Below are 24,660 nucleotides of genomic sequence, written 5' to 3'. Positions count from 1 at the left end.
ATTAAGAGTTAGATATTTGGAGCCAAGAGAACGTTACTGACCTATCCCCCTACCCCTGACTCCCACCCCACCCCCACGCACAAATCCACCTGGTCAAAGAAAGGAGGTCAAGGATCCCAAGTCCATTGTGCAGGAGGATGGCTTGAAAGAATTGCCAATATTTAATCAGGGAGGGGTCCGTGGCAGCCATCATACAAACACCGCACAGGTCCTGCGGAGGAGGGTTAGGCCCCAGAGGGCCGAGTTGGGACCAGCAGGAGTCAGATGCAAAGGGGCCAGTTTAGCTTTGAAACCAGCAAAACCTTCCTGACTTTTAGGGGAAGTAGGAATAAGGGGCTGCCTGGGGAGTTTGTAGCCCCACCCCCACCCCCACGGAGGACCTGGACTAGAAGGAGGTGGAGCTTCTTTTAAAATGGGCACAGTGGAGAGGCACACAATGGGGGTTTGGGGGGAGGGCAGGGAGACTAGGCTGCCATGACAAATGAACAAGGGAGATGGGGGAGATAAGGAGTTAGGGATGACTCCAAAGAAATGTCCCAGCAGAAGGGGGGATGTGCACCATCAGTATCCTTATGTGACCAAGAGAGCACAAGGAAGGCCCCCAGCTCAGTGCATGGGCCCTCGGTGGTGAAATTATGGGAGGACATGGACAAGAGCCACCCAGGATGGGCTGAAGTCTGCATTGTGGGAGGGAACTCCCGTTCCGGGAGGTCACCCATTTATTTGATATGAGGGTGTTTGTTTCAAGGAACAAAATGGAAGAAAGAAGGGTTGAAAATGACCCGTTTGAGGACTTCCATTTCTCAGCTGAGAAGTCATCAGGAAATCCATCAAGTGTGTGCTCATGTTTATTCTCCCATAACCCGTGCTTTTGCTTCAGGTTAGGTCTTCCCTGAGATGAAAAGCCCTTGACAAGGCATGGGAACTGTTGTCGTGGCTGAGGGCCTTTGTGCAAGACCCTTTCACTCCTGGAAAACTCTCAGATGTGAGAGACCAATGGATGCCTGTGTCTGTTAAAGGTGGGGACTCACCCACCCCTGCCCAAGGCTAATTGTTGGAGCTAGGACAGTGGCTGCCACACGTACACCACATGGCTATCCACATCTGATCCGAGTTGAGTTCTGAGGGTGCTGAGGGCCCACAGCGGGCCACCTGCAAGTCCCCAAAGCTCCAAACCTCAACTTCCTCCTAGGGTTGTTGTAACAACCAAGTTACATGACATATATAAAATGTTTGTCAAACCTTAACACGCTATAGAAATGCTAACACTTAGGACTGTTTTATTTCTGTCTTCCTGGGACTTGGCCCGAGGGCTGGCACATAATTAATAAATGCTTGTTTAAATGAATGGAGCTGTGTCTGTGAAGAGAGCCCCCATACTGACAGTCACAGCTCTTAAGGACATCGAAGGAGCCTTGGATCTCCATCAAGAAGGGCGCTTCAAATTTTCTTGTGTCTCTATTTAACACAGAATTGGTTTGGACTTTTTTAAATGTCCTCATTCTCTTCAGATTCAGGTTAATAAATTAGTCCAATTAGATGAGTAAATTAGCGATTCCAAATTTCCCAGGTCTTGCTTGTGAGGCTTTGAGAAATGCCATCTGAAAGGGCACTGCCCTGTGGCATTTGTTGAAGAGTTAGATGTACCAAAACGTGTCCTACTTAGGGAAATTTTCCAAAACTATGCAGTTTGTTCAGGGAATTGGTTTATATCTGGTGTGAGAGATCCCTGGCCTGGCTTATAGCAAAACTTCCCAGCCTATACTGCCCTTCCTGGGAGGAGAGTGGCCATTTCCGAAGCATGTCGGTCCATACAAGGCGTCTGTCTCCTTTTAGGAAAGACAGAGTCAAACCTATGGAGAGGGTGCAGAGGGCAACTGGAATGGAGCGGGGCCTGGAAGTCCCACCAAGGAGCCAGGGATGGGCAGCCTAGAAGACTTGGGAAGGGCTGTCTTCAGTGTTTCAATCAGTCAACAGTTACTCAGGAAGCACGTACTCTGAGCCAGGCACTGTGCTAACCGGGGATGTACCCTCACAATGAGTAAGATGGAGCCACCTTGGAGAGTAGTGAGTTCGCCCTCGCCAGAGTCTTCAGGCAAAGCCAGGATGACTGTTCCTGAGGTCTGTAGTAGAGAGGATTCTCATTCAGATGTGAGCTGGATTCAGTGGCCTCCAAGGTCTCCGTTCCAGCTCTGAGATCATAGATTCTGAGACCACCCCAAGCCAGGTACGGCCAAGGATGGCTGTGGGTGGCTGAAATCCCCTAGAAATCCCCCAGACTCACTATGCCTCAGCTTCTTCATCACTGCCCACCCACTCCTGCCCTTCTAGAACAGGGGTGGGGTGAGCTGAGAGAGCTGAGTGAGACCCATCACATCATTTCACCAGTGAGGAAATGGAAGCCTGGAGAGAGGAAGAAGAAGGCTACCTTGGCTCCTCCCCTCCTACAGCGAGTAATGAGGAGTCCCCTTTGTTCTGGAGGAGGGGAGGGGGGATGCTCTTGGGCCAGCCTTGGCTCTTCCAAACCAATCACAATGACATTAAGTAATTGCATTGGGCGCAATTATGTTGAAGGCCTGGGGAGTGCAGGTGGCCACGGAGACGGGAGTGCCCAGGGCAGACCCCGGATGCCGCCCTCCTCCACTCCTGTGGCCTCACACCTGGGGGACGCATTTCACAAAGCCAGTCGCTGCCACCATATAATTCTTATTAACGTTGTGTTCTAATTCCTATTTATTCCACAGGGCTTGTAAATGCATTAGGGCTTGTCAACGTATGATTTTACACTGTTTATGATCTGGAGAATTATGGTTGTCAGGGTCACCTTGTACGAAGGCCAGCCCTGACCCGGCCACTTGGAGCCGATTAAAAATGAAAAACACCCACGAAGCCCTTCAGGCAGGGAAGTTGGGGCTCTCCTTCCCTCCTTCCAGCAAAGTGACAAATGGCCAGTGGCGCATGCCAAGGCACATGCCTGGTGGCCGGGAGGGTAAAGCTCAAGCTCTTCTGGGGTGGGCCCATCACTGAGGGGGCGCCGATGAAAAGTGCTTGGGCATTATGAAGCCATTTTTGTGGGGGAGGGGAAGGGAGGCCTTGGGGGCTGCTTCCCCTCTCTTGGCCTCAGGTCTTTGTCTGTAAAATGAAAGGCTGGACTTGATAATCTCAGAGGCCCCGCCAGCCCCAACATTCTTCAGTTCCATGTGAGTAAATAAGACAGGGAATGTTCACCCGGGGTAGCAAACAGGACCGGCCCTGGACAAACATTTTGTGCCCGTGGCCTCTGTCTTCCCACTTTGATGGCTCCTGTTTCCTGGCCCCCCTCCCCCCACCTGCCAGTGTCTTCATGCACTTCTCCTTGCTCCTCATCCAAACCTGCTCTCACACAAACACATTCATACTAAAGTGTAAGTGACTGACAGTGTAAACGGGGGTTTCAGCACTTAGCAAGCCATCAGAATGACAAGCCTCAGTCCAGAGATCTTTAACGTTTTTTGTGCCATGGACCCCTCAGGCGGTCTGGTCAAGTGTCAGAGAACAATGCTTTTAAATGCATAAGTGAAATCCATCAGATTACAAAGGAAACCGATTATGAAGAAATATTTTTATCAAAATTTTCCATAAAAAAGTTCAGGGACTCCAGGCTAAGAGCCCTCACCTTAGAAACAAAGCTCAAACTGGGATTTTGACACCAACCAGCCAGGGTGGGTGGGGGTGGGGGGCAAGCTCAGGCTTTTTAGGGGTCTCGGCTTTCCCAGAAATCTAGACACTACCGTCTAGGCAGCCATGACTTTGGGCCCAGCTCATAAAGATGATGATGATGGCTCCCATTTGTGCTTAGCTTTGGAGGGGGCCTTACAGTCTAGGGGAGTTCCAAAGGCAGAATTTGAACCCAGCTCCTGTGACCCCAGATCCAGGCCACACCCATTGTCCTACACTGGTTGGCAGGAGGTGGGTGGTGGGAGGGTGACCTGGCCGGGGTCACACACGCACTGGGCCCGGGACTGGCTCAGTCACAGACCCGGCCCGGGCCCTGGTCTCACTCTCTGCTTATCCCCTTCCCTCTCCCTGTCTCAGGCAGTGAATATGACGAGGAGGAGGTGGATTACGAGGAGTCAGACAGCGACGAGTCCTGGACCACGGAGAGCGCCATCAGCTCCGAGGCCATCCTCAGCTCCATGTGCATGAACGGAGGGGACGAGAAGCCTTTTGCCTGCCCCGTACCCGGATGCAAAAAAAGATACAAGGTAAAAACCCCGCGCCCACCCGTGCCTGCTGCCCCAAACCCGGGCGGGTGCCCCCTCGGGTCCTCGGCCTTCCCTCCGGGTCTGGCCAGGACATGGGGCTGCGTCCGCTCGGGCCCAGGACCGGCATCAGGAGCAGGAGGTGCAGGGCCCAGGCCGAGCCCGAGGTCCTTCTACCCCTCGGGTCTGGACCCGGGGCTCCGTCTGTGTTGGGAATTCCCAGCATGGAAACTCCCTCCGCTTGGCCAGATAGACGGCTGGTCTGGACCCTGCAGCCTTGGAGAGCTGTCCGGGGCCAGCCCAGACGTGTCCGAGGCTCGCAGAGATGACCAAGGTAAGCTTGAAGGCTCACTGACCATCTAATCCAACCGCTTCGTTTTATAGATAAGGAGCCTGAGATAGAGACTGAATGACTTGCCCGGGGTCTCACAGCCACCCTGTGGCTGTCCTGGCGGGGTCGTGTCGTCTGGGCAGCGAAGGGGTGTGGTCCATAGAACGCAGGCCTGGAATCAAGAAGACCTGGGTTCAAATGCAGCCTCAGACACGTCCTAGTGGCGTGAGCCGGGGAGCTCACTTCACCGCCGTGTGACTCGGTTTCTCCAAGTATAAAGTGGAGATCATCACAGCACCTGCTTCTCAGATGAGATATTTAAGTGTTTAGCGCACGTGGCATGTGTGTGAAATATTTACACTCGGCCCCTCAGTTCCTTTTTTCTTCCATCTTGAGTCCATCGGCTCTCTGTCAAGAGGTGGCCTGTCACTGACCCTCAGTCCTTGGACGGACCATGGTTGGTCGTTGCGCCAGTCTTTCTTAAGTCCTTCAGAGCCTGGTTGTTGTTGGACACGTTTTTCGGGGTCCCCGCGCTCTTCCAGGGGAAGGACCAGCCAGCTCTGTGCCATAACGGGAAATCGATCCAGCTTGGGCTCTGGTTAAGCCATGGAAACTCAACGGCATTTTTAGTTTTCCCAAATTCACGTCTTCTCTGGGAATCGGGGACGGGGAAGGTGGGAGTCCAGCCGAAGAAGAAGAGTCACGTCGCTGGCTCTCGGGGCCGAACCTCCGCAGCTGAGGGGCCCACGGGTGGTTTTCAGATTCCTCTGAAGTGTCAAGAATCCACCGACGGCATCGAGAGCGCAGGTTTCTGCGTCCAGCCGACAATGTTCTCACTCCCCCCGGCTCCGTTGGGTCTGCCCTTGGCCCCTCCTACGGAGGCAGAGGAGGGTCTCGGCCTTTCACGATCCGTACCCCCCCCCCCCCCAGTGTAGGCCCAGCTCGCCATCACTGGCAGCTTCTCTCTGTGAGTGGCTGCGCGCTCACCAGGAGGGTCTCCACAAACAAATTTGCAGTTTTCCATGATGTTTTAGCGGCTCTTTCAAGCCCGGCTGTGGAAGTGCATAACGGAAACATAAAACCCAGAAATCTACCCGGCGTGGGGGGAGGGGGGCCAGGCCTGAGAGAGGCGCCCAGACGGACCCTCCTTGGGGGGCGCTTGCTCCTCAGAGGGCCAGCGAGCCCACTCCAGGCCTTGTTAGCGCTGCTCAAGTTTATCAGTGGAGTTAGACCAAAGAGGAGCGATGGGCCCGTTCTCTTTTCTGGCGGGCAGAGGCCTCGCTGCCCCCTCGACCCAGGATTTAGGGCAGACACATGGCAGGGCTCCCAGGGGCCGGCCAGGCCGACCCCATTCATTTTAGAGAAGGACGCTGCGGCCCCGAGGAGCGGCAGGAAATGTCCGAGCCAGGGCGCCATTCCAGATTATCCACGCCCACTTCCACCGGACCTTCGGAAGGACGGCCGAGCCCACGGGAGATCCTCCTGGAGGCCACGGGCATTGAAGGCCAAGGAGGAGGGCGAGGCTGAGTGTTTCAGGTTCCTCCCCTCGCCTCTCCCCTCCAGGGTAACTTGGCACTTCAAAATACCTTTTTATTTTTTCAAGTTTTAACTTAAAATGACCAAGGCTTATTTATAGGCCTTGATTTGGCGTTTTCTGTCGGGCCTGTTTCAGTCTCATTACCGCCCGGGAAGCAAGCTGGTCCTCCCCGCTCTTACGGCCTCACTGCCTGCCCCTCCCAGGCCGGGCCTTGGCCAAGACGCGTATCGCCATCGGGGCCAACACAGACAGGGCAGCAGATGGGTAACGGAGGGGAGGAGGGACAGAACCTCCCCACAAGCCCAGTTGGGGATAGTCACAAGGCTCTCTGGGCTCAGATTTGAACTCGGGTCTGCCTGACTCCAGGCTCTAGCTCTCTCCGCCAGAGAGAGGAATCTGTGTGTTAGAGAGCCACGGAGGTGTGATGTGGCCAGCCCGACGCTTAAGAATATCATTTGGGCAGCCGCCCGGAAGACGGACTGCAGTAGGGGATGCAGCTGGGAACGAGGGAGCAGGTTCCCGGGAGGTCCCGGGGGAGAGGGGTGAGCACTTGGAAGGCCTTGGGGGTGAGGGAGGGGGCGTGGCTACACTGATTTCTAAAATAAATTCAAAAGGAATGGAAAAGATGAGTGACAAACAGGAGAGGTTGCCCAGGCTAGCCGCCTTCACGCCTGGTCTCCCTGGCTCCCCTCATCGGCCCCCTGAGTCTGATGGTCCCCCTTTTACAGGACTGGCTGCGGATTCTGGGCTGAATAGCTTTAGCCACAGTCGGTGGCACTGTCCGCTAAGATACGGAGGGAGAGGCTGTTCTCTGGCTTGGAGGAGGGCGTGTCTACACCTCTCAAGTCTGGGGTCTTTTATAGGATTAAACTGAGGACAAGTACATCCCACTGGCCATCCAGAAATTTGGACTTTGAACTCTAGCCCTGGACAGCGGCAAGCCCGATGGGCGCAGGAGCCCTGGGAGGAGCGGTATGGCTCAGGCTCAGACAGTCCTGGCCCCCACCCAGCCCTCCTCAGGCGTCACCGAGGGAAGCAGCTTCTGTGGAGAAGGGGCCGGTCATCCCAACACCCGGGACGCCAGGCTGGCTAAAGTAGCCAGTTACGCTGAGGGAGAGAGACAGGAGGCAGCATGGGCCAGCCAGGCCAATCCACCACTGTGAACACCGTCCTTCTCAGGCCCTTATGGAGACAGTCCAGAACCCTGGACCCTGAGACCAAGAGCCTTGGAACTGTGACGCTTGGATTTAACTGCAAAATTCACACATGGAGATGGTGTGGTGCAGGGTCCTTGATTCATAGAGGGAAAGCTGTCTCTGGGAGGAGAAAAGTCACAGTTAAGCAGCGGAGGTCAGATAGGAACCCAAGTCTCCTGGGACTGTGCAGCATCAGGCCAATGCCCACCCCGCCTTCTCCTTTGCCCTTTGGATCCCCTGTGTCGTTGGCACAAGCTGGCAGCCAGGGACCGTGCACCATGTACCACAAGGATGGCCTTTGGAAGGAGGGGCAGGGGGATCATGAGCCGGTCCTGACAGTGACCCTGAATGCCATTCTCTTCTTGCGTTTGCTGGCTGTGCTTCTGATGGCCTGGCTGGCTGGGCTACCCAGAAGATCACAGACGCACAGGCCCCGGGCTGGTCAGGGCCTCCGACGCCATGGGCCCAGCGCCCAGTAGACAGGAGCATCCGCTACAGCCGCTGTCAAATGTTAGTCTAGATTGGGCTGAAAAGCTCCGCAGGGTAGAACGCATTCTCTCCCCAGGCTGCTTGTAGATACCGCTTCAGCCAGTCCATCAATAAACGTTTAAGTAATTGTGCTATGCCAGGCACTAGGTATACAAAGAGAAAACAAAAAGGGCCTGCCCTCAAGGAATTTCCCTTCTAGAAAACCCATCCCATGTAAATCAGCGCACCCAAGACACGGAAGGGTAGGTGGAAGGTGGACGTGAAGGGGAAGGTCCTGGCAGCTGGGAGAGACCTGGAAAGGCCTTGGAGGTCGTGGCTCTGGAACTGGGTTCTAAGGAAAGCCAGAGATTCCAAGAGATGGACACCAGGAAGGAGAGTATCCCAGGTGGGGGGGACAGGGATGGAGACTGGCGAGGGGAGGAGCATTAAATACTAGAAATACCGGGAGGGGTGGGGTTGGCTCGAATGCCAAAGAAGGGACGGACATTGTCTGAATCTGCCTGTCCACCACCCCTCGTGCTGTCCCCTGGGTCCAAGGGGAAGAACGCTCATCCCTCTGCCACCAGCCCTTCAGACTCACGAAGACAGTGATCACGCCCCGCCCCTCCAAGTCCTCCTTTTCAGCCTGAACAAGCCCTTCCTCTCCTTCGGTGATCCTCATACAACGTGATCTTGAGACTCTTTACCAGACCTGTTGCCCTCCTCTGTCCACTCACCAGCTTAGCAACGTCCTTCCTAAGATTCATTTTCCAGAAGTGGACGCAAGGGCAGAGAGCAATGGGACTGTCCATTCTCTAGTCCCAGGCCAGATGCCACTTTGTAACCAAAGTTCCCATTATCTCTGTTGGCTCCAGACACAGGACTAACTCATATCCAGTTAGCAACCCACTGAGACCCCAAGATCTTTTTTCAGAAAGAATGCCACCGAGTTATCTCTCACTTGTGAAACTGATGGGACCTCCCATTGGGACCTTACATCTCCCTGTTTAATACTTGGCCTAGGTAATTAGAAGGTCACTGAACACAATCTCTCTGTCCGAGCTTGGCAGTTTCCTTCTCCTATTTTCGTTGAGAAAATGCTGCTTTCAGCGTTTAGCTATTTCCATTTTGTAAAGATGTGAATGTAGGCATATTGGTTCTTATTTACTGACAGTCTCAGCATCTCCTCTTGGGCGTATTAATATCATCCCTTTCGAGGGAGGAATCTTCTCCCTGAAAGACCATGTCAAGCCGTCCCTCGGTGCTTTCGATGACAGGGCCCCCAAAGTTGATAGATAACAACACAGTTGGAGTTCAATGAAAATTTAGCTTGCCAAAAGAAAGCAATAAATTACTTGCTAAGGAGGAGAGTGAGGAGAGAAGAGGAGGTCTGCAGTGAGATCAAAACCAGACTGAGAATCAGAGGGTCCCACTCCTTGTGTGACTTTGTCCAAGTCATTTCCCTTCTCTTGGACTCAGTTTCCTCATCTGCAAAATGGAGTTGGGAGACAGAGAAGGAGTAGACTGTAGATGGATCCCTAAGGCTCCTATGAGCTTTGAAACTTGTGTTCTTATAAATCAACCCTAGGACAAGAGTGTTTCAGAGTACGTAACTGTCAGGCTCACTTTTCCGGGACAGCTGATGGGTTTGGCAGCGTTTTCCTTCCAAACTCTGCAAGCTTGTGCCAGACACGCAATGAATGTTTACATTAACCATTCAAAAGGGGCTGAAGAGCCCACCGCCACCCCGACAACAGGCTCCTCCGAGGGCTCTGGGGCAGAGGGGGCTTGGTTTTCACATGGATTTCACTGAATTCTTGTGGCTTGAGAAACTTCTGGTTCCAAGTCTTCCCTAACCTAATTAGGAGCAAAAGCAGCAAGTGAGATGGAATTTCTATCGTGCGGATCCAGTGGAATGTGCCGTTGGTTTGTCTTTATTTTTAGTCTTCTCTATTTTTCATCAAGGTGTGAGTGGTGCAGGCCCCCGAGGTGTGACTGGATTCTTTAATGACCCATCTCAAAGCCAGCAGCACCACTGCAAAACAAAGAGGGGGAATGTTTTCTAACTCTACTGCCCAGAAAGGGGCCCTGTGAAGGGGCTTGATAAGTATTTCTTGGATGGATGAGTGAATAAATAAATAGAAGCTGGAGAGACTGAAGGCTTGAGTAACTTGAGCCTATACGTCTTGCAGTATGTCTCTAACCACCAGACAAATCTCAGAATTGGAATCTTATCACCAAATCTCAGAATTGGAAGGTACCCTAGAGACTATCTCATCCAGCCTGCGCCTGAACACAGATCCTGTCTACATCACACCTGACAAACGGTCACTAAGCTTCATCTGGAAGAGGGGGGAACCCTTCTTTAACAGCTGGGGCAGCCATCCCACACTGGGACGGTCGTTAGGGGGCTCTTCGCTCAGGAGGCCACCCAACGGATCACACAGAGCTTCCTGACTTCAGCCTTCATGCTGGGGCCTTCTCCAGTGCCCTGGAGCCATGCTAAGGACACCCACCACCTGCCTCCAAGCTTCCATCTTCACCTAGGACCTTTTGAGTGCTCATTCTTGCCAACAGGGGCTTCTTCAGCTACCCACCTCACCCTGTCACCTCCTGCCTTCCTAGGATCTCACCTCCACCTGCTTCTACCTTCTGTGAGATGGGCCAGCCATGAGGCTGGACCTTAGACTCCTTACAAACCTCTCTCCCACCCTGATCCACTGCCTGTACTCACTGCTGAGTGGTTAGCACATTCCTACTGCCCTCCAGTCTCTATGACAAAGTAATTCTGAACCTCCTGAAGCCAGTGAACAGACCCTACTCCCCATCCCCCTCTACCCTTCCTGCCAGCATCCTGTTGGACAGCAGCTCACCCCGTCCCTGGGCTCACGGAATACCTCTTCATACAAGCCTTTTTTCATCCAAAAACTCTTCCCTTCTCCTTCCCTCCCATCTTCTGACAGCTCCTACACACACACACACACACACACACACACACACACGCGCGCGCGCGCGCGCGAATCAGAGCACTACCTGCTCCCACTTCTAACAGCTTGACTCCCTTAAAGTTCATGCAAGCTCAGTACATAACCCAACCCAGCCTCCAGTCGCCAGGATATCCTGTCCCCTTTAAGCGCATTCAGTGTCTGTGTTGCAGATGTCTTTCTCCCCGTACAGACTCCTCTCATGCCAGGGGACTTCAGCCTATACACTGATGCTCCCTCAACCATAATCCTTGGTCATTCCATCTTTCCCTTTACCCTATAATCCCCAAATATGTTCTTCCTCCAGCCCTCAGTTCCTTCCAAGGCCAACACCCGATCCATTCTCTCAGCTGAGGTACCTTACCTGTGTGTCCCCAAAACACCGAGGCCTTTCCTTCTCATCACACATCACTCAGATGTTTTCCCCCCACCACGCCGCCAACTCCGTTGTCCCTCTGTCTCTGACAGCCTCGCCAAGCCATTCCATTCCCACCCATCTTCTGTAGCGCCTTCTGCCATCCCCATTCACCTCCAGTCTCTCCCTACTTAATAGATCCTTCTCTGCTGCCTACAAACATACCCACATCTTTTTCTTTACCAAAAAACCTCAGTGCCGGCCATTGTCCCATCTTTCCTCCCCTCCTTGGTTAAATTTGAAAGCCATCTACACTCAGTACTTCCATTTCCTAGGCTTTCTCTCCCCTTTGTGAACTGTAAAGCCCTATTGGTAACAGTATTAGCACTCTGAAGGTGAAGGGAACAATCCCTACCATGTGGGCATTTCTGAGGATGCCCATGACAGCCCTGGGTAGAACAGGGCAGGGATTCTCCCTTTCTTCTTCCATTATGAGTTGGGGAATCTACATCCAGCTGGCAGGGAAGAGGGAATTGCATCCGTTTTATTTTTTTTAAGTTTAGATATATTTTTAATTTAAAATCTTTTAATTAGTGAATGAATGTATTTTACCTTGGAGAAGAGATTGGTTACAAACTTCTATTAAGATTTTTTGCTGGAATAAGCATTAATTGTATTTCAGTTGACACCAGTTAGTAAGTGGGGAAAAGAGCTTGGTGATAGTTTGGGGTGAAGACATCACTGTTGGAGACACAGCCTCATCTGTGATTCCTCTTCCCTCATGATCCTGAAGCACATGTCATGGAAATTAGGTGGAAACCCTGAAATCTCTTCCTGTTTGTTGAAATAAAAATGCTGTAGGAGGAATGCTGGGCTTCTAAATGTTTGAGGGTTGGGGTAGGAGAGCAATCTGCAGGAATGGAAAGGACGAGAAAAACGTTTGCCTCTTAGTTAATGCGAGTTAACCCGTGTGACGTATAGTGACTCCAGGCAAGAAAGTGACCACCAGAAACATGTTGTTTATGAATTGTATGTCTCTTCTTTATCTGTCACCTTCATTCCAGAATGCCTGTCTCCTCCCTCCCACCAAGGGAGCCAATCTTTGTGACAACTAAGAGGGAAGAGTTCAGCAAAGCTAATGTCAGCAGTCTGACACCCAGTCCCCCACTTCCCCAAAGTCTCCTGTTTTGCTTCATTCAAAATGCCACAAACAAGAGTAGAAGGTGGCCTCCTCAGTCTTCCCTCTTCTAATGCTGTTGAGAGGCTAGCCCCTCAATCTTCTAAGTAGGTCCTTGGTCATGGGATGAAGGCATCCCGTTTCCACCCACTGTTTGCTCTCTGCACTAACAACAAAGTTTTGTAAAAAGCTTCCAAGGTAGGAATTGCAGGGAAGGGAGTTAAGACATGGTCAATACTGTTCAAATTTTGTGGAATTATTTTGAAGATGAGAAAAGTGGGCCATCTGGGACATGGAGAGCCTTGTGGTTTTTTTTTTGTTTGTTTTTGTTTTTGTAGAAATGATCTTTCAAGCACAGAGCTCAGAAAAACATGACTAGTGGTTAGGTCCTTGTGGCAGCACACCATGTTGTACTTAACACCTAATGCAGCTGAAAAATGACCCTAAGCAGCTTTCGAGTTGAGTCTTAGGCTCCTGGGACTTGGAACTGGGAAGAGGTTACTGATCACCTGAGCCAATGCCCTCAACCAAGCCCCTGCCAGCAGAGAGGTGAAGTCACTTGTCCAGAGGTGGTACAACCAGGGCTCTTTCCGTTTAACATCAAGCTGTCTCAAGTAGGAAGGCCGGGATTTGAACCCGGATTCTGATTTTTACTGGCTTGACTCACAAGCATCTTGGGGAAATCACCTCACCTGCAAAATGACTAAATAATCTCTAATAAACATTCCTGCCAGGTCCCATGAGCTGTGTTGAAGGGACACCCTACCTACCCTAGAGCCAACCCAGGAGGTGCCCATCTACTAGCAGGCCCTGGACAGCAGAACCAGAATACCCACCACACAAGTCCTCAGACTGACCGTTTCTTTCTCCCTTGCAGAATGTCAACGGCATCAAATATCATGCCAAGAATGGCCACAGAACACAGATTCGTGTCCGTAAACCATTCAAATGCCGTTGTGGGAAGAGTTACAAGACCGCTCAGGGCCTGCGGCACCACACAATCAATTTCCACCCCCCAGTGTCTGCGGAGATTATCAGGAAGATGCAGCAATAACCCGCTGGTCCTAACTGTGCCAAGAAATCCTCACCAGCAGTTGCTGATTTTTGAAAACAGCCACCTTTTGTCAAGGGAAGCGTTCAGCAACCCTTTAAAAGAAGAGTTAAATGCATGCTTTAAATTTTTTTCTGTAATTTTGGAATGTTATCTTTGTAGAGTTAATGATTTTGTACATTTGCACATGTAATCAACCATACCCACCATTTTCATTACTTTGATATAAGGTGCTAAAACAGAAAAAAGCTCTAGGCTCTTCAGAATATTTTCCCCAAAACAAAATAAAAATGAGGGCATGTGGCAAATAGGTTTAATCATACTGCAGTGTTACCAACTTGGGGGGAAGCCTGGCACTGAGGTTATTTCAAGATTGTAATGTGATTGAAGTTTCTCAACACATCAACTCACATGTGTGCAAAACCAAAACACCACCACTGTCGTCAAGCTGGTTAACATGCCTTACCTAGGGGAACTCAGACCCATGGCTAGCCAGTCGTTAGGTATCGGAAATATAAATAAGAATGTTTAACGTAATATGCTAAAAATATTTTCATACTTAAATAACATACATAAAGAGGTGCGCTTTGTGTTTTATATTTTCTTGCAAATCTTTTTCCCCCTTTGAAATGCTGAAGATCTTGCCATGTGACTGAGCAAACAATCACTTTGATGTTAGAAAAGACTTTCTATGAGGTGTATTCCATTCATCCATCCATCCATCCAGTGCCTACCACATACAAGGCATGGTGCTGGATGCTCGATTCATGCCCATCCGATGTCTGAGGACCAAGACCCAATGAAATATTTCCCCTAAAATCTGTTTGGAAACACTTTGAAATACTTAAGAGTGCAAATTGTGTGTGTGAAACTTCGCTCTCCCTTCATCCTCGGATGAAGTCTTACAGCACTTTGCAGTTCTCCGTTGCCAACAGATTTGACGTTTTATGTGTTGCCAATTCTTGCAGCCCCTGCCCTCTGTGCCTGTGGCAGCAAGTCGAGATGAAAGCCCTAAGCACGTTTCAAGGGGAGCCCCTCCAGGCTGGCATTTGTGAGACTAGGGAGGGAGATGGCTTTGCCTCCCGCTCTAGGCGTGTGCATTCCAATTGGAACTCTCAGTTTAGCTTTAGAATTCACTTTGCCGAAATAAGACATTGAGCCTTACTGATAATGAAGTGCTTCTGGCAGCAGGTGGTCAAAGAGAAGGGTGACCAAGGTGGCCCACTGTAGCATTCACTCCTATCGGGACCATTCCTGAGCTTTCCTCAGTGACAGGACCATCATGCCTTGAGGGTTCTTTTCTCCCAAGTGCTATTCTTGAAACATGAGTTTACCAGTTGCCTAATTATGCAATAAAAATTGCTGTGAGGCGGCCAACTTCCCACAAAACAAATTGGTAAAAAGCAAGTTTGGGCTGCTTGTGACAGCACTCTCCCCCTGTGGCCTGCGCACATGTGATGAAAGGTCTTCAACACAGCTGGGAAGCAGGTGGCCCTTTTTTTTCAGGACACTTACTAAACTTTGAAAGGATGACAATTATCTGTCAGCCAGATGTGTAAACATCTACTTTCATCAGTCTTGGATCCTTCCTAATGAGGGGTTTTTAAATGTTTATAAAGAGAACGCCCTCTCACACTTCCCTCAGATCTCTGAATGCACGATCGTGGTTCTGAACCCACAGTGCTACCGTTGAGGCTTCAAAGACGATCCAGTACTGACGCGCCGGAGTTGGTGCTCAGCAGGGCCGCCAACCAGGCCACGCTCTTTCTGGGGCAGGCTCAGCAGGCTGGATCGGTTAGCTCAGCAGCTAAACAGTCATAAAATAAAATCATCATGCATGGGACTTCCTTTCAGCTCTAAAATCAATTCCAGCTTCTCATACCTATTCCTTGTGACAGTATTACTAAACAGGTAAGGACGGGACTATTTTGTTATACCGTGTATAGTGAATGTATTGTACCGTGTCTGTGAAAACTGTGCTTTTAAATTATATTTTCATATGTTTTGTTGGGGGGAAAGAACATTAAGTTTGAAAGTGACAGAGGTTTGTTTGAACTGAAGGTGATGTGCTGATACAAAATTCCTGTTGAGAAAGCTGCTTACAAATGTAAATCAAGTCACATTTAAAATAAACTGCCTCTGACCCAAAGCAAGAACCATCAGTCATTGACTCTTGTCTCACTTGGACTGACGTCTGATCACACAGCACAGCACTGCTTGACCACGTCCTATGGGATTCCTTTCAATTACCTAGCTTGAAAAAAAACCACATTTGTGGCACCCTTTTAACTAACATGTTGGACCACACCCTCTAGATGAAAGCAAGGTTAAAAGATTCGGGAAGGACCACAAGGTCACAGGTCCTGTTTTGACACAGACTACATGTGGCACGGTGTGACCCTTTGAAAAAAAATTCCATGTGGGGGCATTTACACATTTTTTAAGGAATGGTCCCCAATATGCGCCTATACAATCCTTAATGGATATACATCACACACTCACACAGACAAACAATAACACTGGTGACGGGGGAGGGCATTCTGCTCTTTGTGAGAACCAAAGGGCGCCGCCGCCCCCCCCGCCCCAGTCTGTCCAGTCACCCACCAAGGCTCCAAGAGAGAGGAGCACTCACTGCCCCAAGCCGTCTTGTCTGGGGATCGTTCACAGAGTCAGAAGTCCTTCTTGGGTGGGTCTTGGGAAGATTTCCTCTAATTTTGGGCCTAATAGCACCTCTGGGCCTGTTACTCATCTCTCAAACTTGAGGTGATGTCTAAAACTCCTTCCAACTCAATTTAGGATTCTATTTTTAGTTCCAGTCTATGGTATCATCTATGTAGGGAAGTAAGAGTGAGGAAACTCCCCCCATCTTCAGCCTTGGAGAACTGCCTGAGGCACTAGGGGTGGGAGACCAGACCCAACGAGTGAGCATCCTTCCCCTCTCTATATGGCTCAGAGCTTAGGAGGACCTCATGGATCCCAGACCCCTAAGTTCTCAGAAGTTTGGACAATAATCCAAATGTGAAATGTACATACATAGGCCATAATGTAAAATGCCTGGAAAGCACCCCATAACCAAGCTGAGTTGTCTGACCCAATCATTTAAATGATGGCTAAATTTAGGGCAAGTTTAAACAATCTGCCTAAGGGCTAATAAAGAATGAAACTGTGAGACCTGGAATACAATATTCCGGAGGTCAATGGAGCTAGGATTAAAACCAAGAATCACCTACCCAGCAAAACCAAGTATCATGCTCCAAGGCAAAATATGGACTTTTAATAAAATAGAGGACTTTCAAGCTTTCTCAGTGAAAAGACCAGAGCTGAATAGAAAATTTGACTTTCAAACACAAGAATCAAGAGAAGCATGAAAAGGTAATCAAGAAAAAGAACAAGAAAAAGAAATTGCAAGGGACTTACTAAAGGTGAACTGTTTTGTTTACATTCCTACATGGAAAGATGACAAGTATGATTCATGAGACCTCAGTATTAGGGTAGCTGAAGGGAATATGCATATATATATATGTTTATGTGTGTGTGTATATATATATATATGTTTATGTATATATATGTATATGTGAGCGTGTATGTGTGTATGTATATATATATATATATATATATATAGAGAGAGAGAGAGAGAGAGAGAGAGAGAGAGAGAGAGCGAGAGAGAGCGAGAGCGGGCACAGGGTGAGTTGAAGTTGAAGGGAAGATATCTAAAAGAAATAAAATCAAATGAAGGGATGAGAGAGGAATATATTGAGAGAGGGAGATAGGCAGAGATAGAATGGGGTAAATTATCTCGCATAAAAGTGGCAAGAAAAAGCAGCTCTGTAGGAAGGCAAGATTAGGCAGGTGAGGGGGAATGAGTGAATCTTGCTCTCATCAGATTTGACCTGAGGAGGGAATACCATACACACTCAATTGGGTATTTTACCCCACAGGAAAAAAGGAGGAAGAAGATAAAAAAAAAAAGGGGGGGATGATAGAAGGGAGGGTAGATAGGGGTGGAGGTAATCAAAAACAAACACTTTCGAAAGGGGTCAGGGCCAAGGGAGAAAATTCAATAAAGGGGGATAGGTTAGGAAGAAGCAAAATATAGTCTTTCACAACATGAGTATTGTGGAAGGGTTATACATAATGATACGCATGTGGCCTATGCTGAATTGCTTGACTTCTTAGGGAAGGTGGGTGGGAAGGGAAGAGGGGAGAGAATTTGGAACTCAAAAGTTTTAAAAACGAATGTTCAAAAACAAACAAAAAAAGTTTTTGCATGCAACTAGAAAATAAGATACACAGGCAATGGGGCGTAGAACTTTATCTTGCCCTACAAGAAAGTAAGGGAAAAGAGGATGGGAGGGGAGTGGGGTGACAGAAGGGAGGGCTGACTGGGGAACAGGGCAACCAGAATATATGCCATCTTGGAGTGGGGGGGAGGGTAGAAATGGGGAGAAAATTGTAATTCAAACTCTTGTGAAAATCAATGCTGAAAACTAAATTAAAAAAAAAATTGTGAGACCACTGAAACAGCACTGTTGGAACTTCCAGGCTTTTGGCAAAACAGCAGAAGTGGTGCTAATTTACTAATTTAGAGAAGGACTGAGCCGAGACAGAAAAGGAAGTCCCAGGGGTGGTGGAGACTGGGGAGACCTTCCCCCTGAATGTTTCCAAACACACAAAAGAAAGCACAGAGTACTACAAAAGAAACTGAGTGTAGTGAAAAAAATTATCAAAATTCAAAATTAAAAAACCAATCTCCTACAATCATAGGGATCCATGAACCCCAGATAAAGAGCCCCTAACTATACTATTACAAATTAACTGGATAATAATGAAATAAAACAGCCACAGACCTCCAATACTGGTTACCTTTAATGCAATGAGTACTGTACAGTCAGAAACAAATGGTTAGCAAAGAAATACACGACCTTGATTTTGGTGTGTTTGTCACATTTTTAATTGCTTAATTAGAAACTTAATTTTTCAAATTATGCTGAAAAGGAAAAGTGTGCAAAATGCAAAAAACACCCCCTGCAAGTTAATGTCAAGAACACCAGAGCCTCGAGCAGAGTTTGGTGCAGAGGTTTCTTCACTTAGATCATGGAGTTTTGCCAAGACCACTTTTCCCCTAGCTATAAATACAGCTGTAAGCTGACTTAAAAATAATCAGATAAATCTAATTATAATATTTTTTAATTCATAAAAATACTGGATTAAAGCAAAATGTGCTTTCTTAGATTAATTCCTAAGGCCGTTTCACATGTACAAGAGGTATTTGCTATGTTGCAAGCAGGTAACTCATCATACATGCATCAAAATTTCTAAAGAGGATTAAAAAACTCCATGTTCATAAAATAAATTATATCATTTTCTGCAAGTTACCCAAAGAATTACTCCGCAAGACTGCTATCAGAAATACTTTTTATTACATAATATTTAATCATGCTCAGTCACCGAGTCCCAGTCAGCTAGGTCACCTACCACTGTGTCACATTAAAATAATCCCTGTGTCCTTTATTGATGCGACGTTCATAATCGGGGAATAAATAAAGACACACGCACACAAAGAGCTTCTTTCTTAGAGCAGGTGAGAGAAACAGGTTAAATTACTGTCTGCCGATAAGCCAAACACTGACCCTGACCCTAATTCTACTGCACTGTACACAGGTCACACAGCGTGGAAGGAGCCAGAAAGCTGCAGCAGGTTTTATCAGATACGGTCTAACTATTAGAGGTGATCTTTTTTTAAAGGGTAAACTGGAATAATGCATAATAAAAAGTGACATTCTAGTCAAAATTCAAAACATTCTGATCAAAATGGGTCTGAACGTGCCTTTCAAAGCCCTGCTGGTCGTAGTCTGGAGGGAACTGCTCACTGCACATGGGGCACACCTTCCAGTGACTCTCGACGTGTTCTTCAAATTTGCTCTGATCGTAGTTGGGAGGGAACATTAATTCACAGAGAGGACACTTCTTGTGAACATCAAAGCTTGAAGAGACAGGGACACAAAGTCATTACACGTTTCTGACACATGTGTGCACACTAACATGCTAAGCACGGATTCTCAGAGAACCATTGGTCACTCCAGGACAGACACCTGGGGCCACCACTGCTAATCCTCTCCCTGGTGTCTGTGACCTTGCTGCTGCTCCTCACCAAAGGCCAGGACATCTCCCGCAGCTCCAGGGAGCCACACTCCCAGCTCACCAAGACAAGCATTCAGCAAAGGGAACCACTCACTGAAAATTCAACCCCCGGTCTTACACACTTTTTGTTGTTTGAACTCCCAAAACGGTAAAATGAGGCACATAATTCCAATGATTCCTCAATTTCAAATCATCCATAAGGAAGAAAGCAACCTGAAATTACCCACAGCATCTACCCTACTGAATAACTAAGAATTTCTGAAACTAGGTACAAAGCATCAGTTCTACATGAAAAAGGTTAAGATTACCTGGAATCAAAGCAAAAGCCCGTCCCATGAGCATGTAAAAGCTGGCTTGGAGGTTCTGGAGCAGTAAGGACATTCTCATCATCATCCTGCATAAAACATAATTCCGTTGGATTTACATGTGTCTGAAAACAGATAATTTAACTCAAACATGCACAAATCCAGAATCCCAAGGAAATTAGACCACATTTGAAGGAAAACTAAGCACTTTTATTATCTTTCGGGGAAGGTTTCATGTGAATATGAGCTTGAAGGTCAATTTCTGTAAGAATTGTTTTAAACTTCAATAACGATTTAGATATGAAAGCTGACATAATCAGCAAATCAGAGGTACAGATTACCTGTTTGATCATGAACACGGAGGGTAAAAATGGACAGTTTTGATTATGTGAAATTAAAAAGGTTTTGTACAGACAAGCATGAAGCAAAAATTAGAAGAGAAGCTAGTAACTGAGTAAAATAAACCTTTGCAGCAGGTTTCTCTGATAAAGGTCTCCCCTTCTAAGATATGTAGGGAACAGACTCAAATTATGGGAATAAGAGCAATTCCCCAATTTACAAATAGTCAAATGATACAAATGTTTTCATTTTTTCATTTCATCTTCAGGGGAAGTAATCAAGTAAATAGCCATATTAAGAAATACTATAAATCACTAATAATTAAGAGAAATGAACATCAGAACAATTCTGAGGATCTGCCTTACACCCATGAGACTGAAAAGCTGACCCAAAAAAAGGAAAATGACAAATGCTAGAGTGACTGTGGGAAAATCAGTACATTAATGCACTGAATATTTTTAAGAAAATAATGGAAATGGTTTTCAGAGAACCCTGGGAAGACTTGTAGGAACTGATGTCAAGTGAAGTGAGCAGAACCAGGAGAATAATTTATAAAACTACAACAATATTGTAAAGACTAACTACTTTCTAATTCAACACAATGTTTAGGAGACTCATGCTGAAACATGCTACCCACTTCCTGACAGATAACAGACTCAGTGCAAACTGAGATACAAAAGAGAAGGCAGATTTTCTTTAGTTGTAAAAATAACCAACAACAAAAAAAATGGTCCAAGTACGACAATTGGTTAGCATGAGTAAGGCAGGAAAATGGCATTGCCATTGGTAAAAACCGGCTTTTGAAGTTTACAACTATCTTAGCGATGTTCATTTACCTAAGGATCTGTGAAGAAAATATCAACTTGTCAATCTCTAGTGTCAATATGCTCTAATATTCACATTAAACAACTAACAACTGCCTTAACCACATGTGCAAGAAAAAACAATGGACCTCTATGCCCAGGGCCAAGTAGTAAATGTGTTCATTTCCAGTAAACTCTTAAGGAAAGAGAGCACGTCACCCTCCAGGCAGCTAGAGGGCACCACAGCACACAGGGCACTGAACACAGAAGACCTAGTTCAAATCCAGCCTCAGACACTTTCTAGCTGTGTGACCCTGGGCAAGTCACTGTAAAATGGAGATAATAGCACCCCCCCACCCCTCCCAAGGTTATGAGAATCAAATGGAGTATTTGTAAAGTGCTTAGCACAGTATCTGGCACATGGTGGGTACTTAATAAATGCCAGCTGTGGCTGCTGTTATTAGCTAGAGTAGGAACTGATGAGGCTCATGATATATTGATAACAAGAGTTATCCAGGAAGGTCTGTTCATACCCAAAAATGTTTGTGTGCATGAAATCCAGGGGTTAAACACATGCAGAAGACTGTCCTGGCAATCAAGTTTTGTTCAAATTACTCTTTTATGACAGGTAAAAAAAGACATAGCAGCAGGTTTGGTTTAATTTCATCATCAATCAAGCAGCATTTGTGGGGGCCCCTGTGTGCTAAAGCGCTGGAGAGCTCAGTCTAACGGAGGAAGACAATATGCAAACAACCATACAAACACAATACAGACAACAGCATGAGGTGGGGTTTGGGCTGAGACTTGAAGGAAGCTAAAGAAGTTGGAGACAGAGACAAGGAGGGAGAGAATTGCAGGCATGGGGGACAGGCAGAAAAAAACATCTAGATTCAGGAGATGGAGCATCTTAAGTGAGGAACATCAAGGAGGCCACTATCAACAGCCTCAAGGGGGAAGAAAACTGGAAAAGGCAGGAGGGGGCCTGGTGTTTGAGCCATGTGTGTTTGTTCCTGGAGGCAGCAGGGAGCCAGTGTAGTTTATCAAGTAGGCGGCATGACGAGATCGGACCTGAGGTTAGGATGGACCAGACTGGGGAGAGACTCAGGGCAGGCATTCTGCACCCCCTCCCCCAGCAATGGCCCAGGCCTGAGGTGGGGAGGGCCTTCACCAGTACAGGGCAGCTTCAGAGGAGAGAAGGGGAGGACTGGAGAGATGGTGCGAAGGGATGGTGAGGAGTCCAGGATGACTCCTGGGAGCCTGGAAGATGGAAAGATAGTGATGCCCTCAACAGTAACAGGGGTCACAAAGGAAAGAAAACGCACTCATTTTTGGACATGTTGAGTTCAAGTTGTCAAAAAAACATCCAGTTCGAGATGTCTCACGATGTGAGATGAGAGTTTTCTTGGGACATGTGGACCTTCAAGCCTAGAGATGTGCAAAATATTAAATCTGAAGAGGGAAGCACAAACTCTCTCAAAACACACACACACACACACACACACACACACACACACACAAATAGATGTGTATTTAAAGAACAGACATTCAAGTAAAAATATTCAGGTTGCCTATATGTTTCATGAAAAACATGAAGAAAGATACTTCATTTAAATAAAACTTGGATCTAGGACAAACTATTTTGTTATCATAACAAGGTTTTCCCATGTTATCTAGTTTCAAAATCTGGGATTTACAGGAAATCACATTTGGGATGCAAAATAGCATACAATCAGGCAAACAAGTGTGTATATAATCATACAAATATTATCATTAAATTTCTTTGAAGTTGAAAAAAAGCACGTTGGTAGCTTATGGGGGAATGAATCACAGAATGGGTCTTGGTCTTTATTGCCTGGATTAATATACTTTGAATCATTAAAAAAAAGGAAAAAGAAGGAAAAAAAAGGATTTGACAGTACTGAGAATTTAAAGAATTCCCTAAGCATTTCTCTTTCCTTTTGAAGGCCAATGACTAGTCAACACCCTGTTCAAACTTTCATTAGGATTCTAGCCAGTGGTGCTTGTTGCAACAAATGCTGACAGCATCCTCCCCACCAAGCCCTCTCCCAATACAGTGAGACTCCAGTTTCTCTCCCACAGGAAAGGAGATGGAGAATAGGTGTCAAGATCCATCACAGAATGAGAAAGGACCTGACCACATGATGCCCTCCACACCCCCAGGCACTGCCATCTGGCCTGTCAATGAAAACCAAGGACCTATGTACCTTGCCATCCTGCACACAGCTGCATCCCTAGGATCACCAGGCCCTTTGATCAATCTTGCAGCAAAGCTCTCTATTGTGTGCTGCATCCCCAGTTTAGAACATAGGCAAGTCCTGTCTCAATTTTTTTATTTCCATCTGAGGTATTCAGCACACACTAAACACTTTCATTCATTCATCAGTTTGAGCATCAGGGACAGGCCATACAAATAGACAACGAACCGGGCCTAGAAACAAACATTAGCAGAAAAGGCGAAACTGCCTTTAGGAAATAACATCAATATCCCAACAACATTATTGTGCAGCTATGAGATACTGAAGAGAGCGTCTGAGGAAGAGCAAAGTACCATCACCAAGAAGGCCCTAGATGTACAGGGAGGACGTGAACAAGCCGCAACTTATGATCAGTGAAGAATTTCAGAGAAATGCATGAGAAAGAGAAAGAGATCGTCAGGGAAATGCACAAGAGAAGAAAACAGCTCATCATGCTCCAGAATTTAGAATGACCAGCAGCGGACATTCGAATGCCCCACTCATTTTACAAGGGGCAGAAAAGCAGGCACATCAGATGCTCCCCTGCTGCAAACTTAGGGGTGTGTGGAAGAGTCACCCTAGGTGGGCAGCATTGATCGCAATCTTCATAAGGAGAAAGAATGTGTAAGTCAGCGAGAATCCAGACCTATCTGCATGCTCCAGATACACTGTTTAAAAGGCTAAAGTCTATGATCTTTTATAAAGATATATCCAAGATAGTTAACAATTTCATAACTCTGGGTGACTAAAACTGTTGACCCTTAGCTAGACAGGAAATGCAGCGGCCTAAAATAATTCACTGTTCCTTTTTTGCAGTCAGAGAGAGGGTATTATAATTACACTGCATTTATACTACCTTAAATAATCTTAAAAGCAAATTATTTCAGGACTATGAGGAAGCTTCAAATCACTCAATCAAAAATCCTCATTATGAAAGCAGCATCATTCCATGGTGTGTTGGTAACCAAAAATGGGCTCCTTAGCACTTAGTCAACAAGTGCCCTTGACTAGTTTGGCTTTTTCCCCTGAACTGAATGCTGTTTGTATTTTGGACTGCAGTAAGCTTGTCGGCCCCTTCACCTTGCTTCCCTTGCTTAAGCAGATTGAAAGAACCTGTGCTTTCCCCGGCGTACCTTACACCCCCCACAGAAGCCGGATGGTTAAAAACAGCTTCCATTGGAGCCAGAGGCGGCGGCGGCTACAGCCACAGCCACAGCCGAAGTAGGAGCTGCCGGTAGCAGAGCTGACCTACGAGAGGAAGCTGAACAAGGACTTGAGGCCAGTGAGTAATCTTTTTACCATAGAGGGGAAGCATGTATATGATTTTGCTGTACACCATCATGCTTCTCTGTGGCCTCCTGGTTACTCTTGTGAGGCGTACTTATTGGGCCTGGAAGCTTTTGATCAATATATCAAAATGGGGATGCTGGTTCATGGGTTGGTTACTGTGGAGCCTAAATATATGCTTTGATTCTTC

The 24,660-nt window shown here is 47.4% G+C and overlaps 2 protein-coding genes across 3 annotated transcripts in view; one reads left to right on the top strand and one right to left on the bottom strand.

Moving 5' to 3' along the window:
• The window catches only part of JAZF1 (JAZF zinc finger 1), a gene marked incomplete in the record, with an annotated part of 187,776 nt that extends 172,287 nt beyond the window's left edge, over positions 1 to 15,489 (top strand). Inside the window, 2 exon segments of the mRNA XM_036758434.1 lie at positions 4,075 to 4,244; positions 13,167 to 15,489. Coding sequence (XP_036614329.1) covers positions 4,075 to 4,244; positions 13,167 to 13,343 — 347 coding nt within the window.
• A 2,699-nt stretch (positions 15,490 to 18,188) lies between these two features.
• Positions 18,189 to 24,660, bottom strand: part of TAX1BP1 (Tax1 binding protein 1) — a 68,817-nt gene continuing 62,345 nt past the window's right edge. For both annotated transcript variants that reach the window (XM_036758706.1, XM_036758707.1), the window contains 2 exons: positions 19,790 to 19,875; positions 18,189 to 19,323 (listed from right to left, as the gene is read on the bottom strand). In XM_036758706.1, coding sequence (XP_036614601.1) covers positions 19,122 to 19,323; positions 19,790 to 19,875 — 288 coding nt within the window. In that variant the 3' untranslated portion in view covers positions 18,189 to 19,121. The remainder of the gene's footprint in view (positions 19,324 to 19,789; positions 19,876 to 24,660) is intronic.

The sequence above is a fragment of the Trichosurus vulpecula genome, chromosome 5 (assembly GCF_011100635.1).
Source record: "Trichosurus vulpecula isolate mTriVul1 chromosome 5, mTriVul1.pri, whole genome shotgun sequence".
Taxonomy (NCBI): domain Eukaryota; kingdom Metazoa; phylum Chordata; class Mammalia; order Diprotodontia; family Phalangeridae; genus Trichosurus; species Trichosurus vulpecula.
This window is presented reverse-complemented; position numbering and strand designations above follow the sequence as displayed.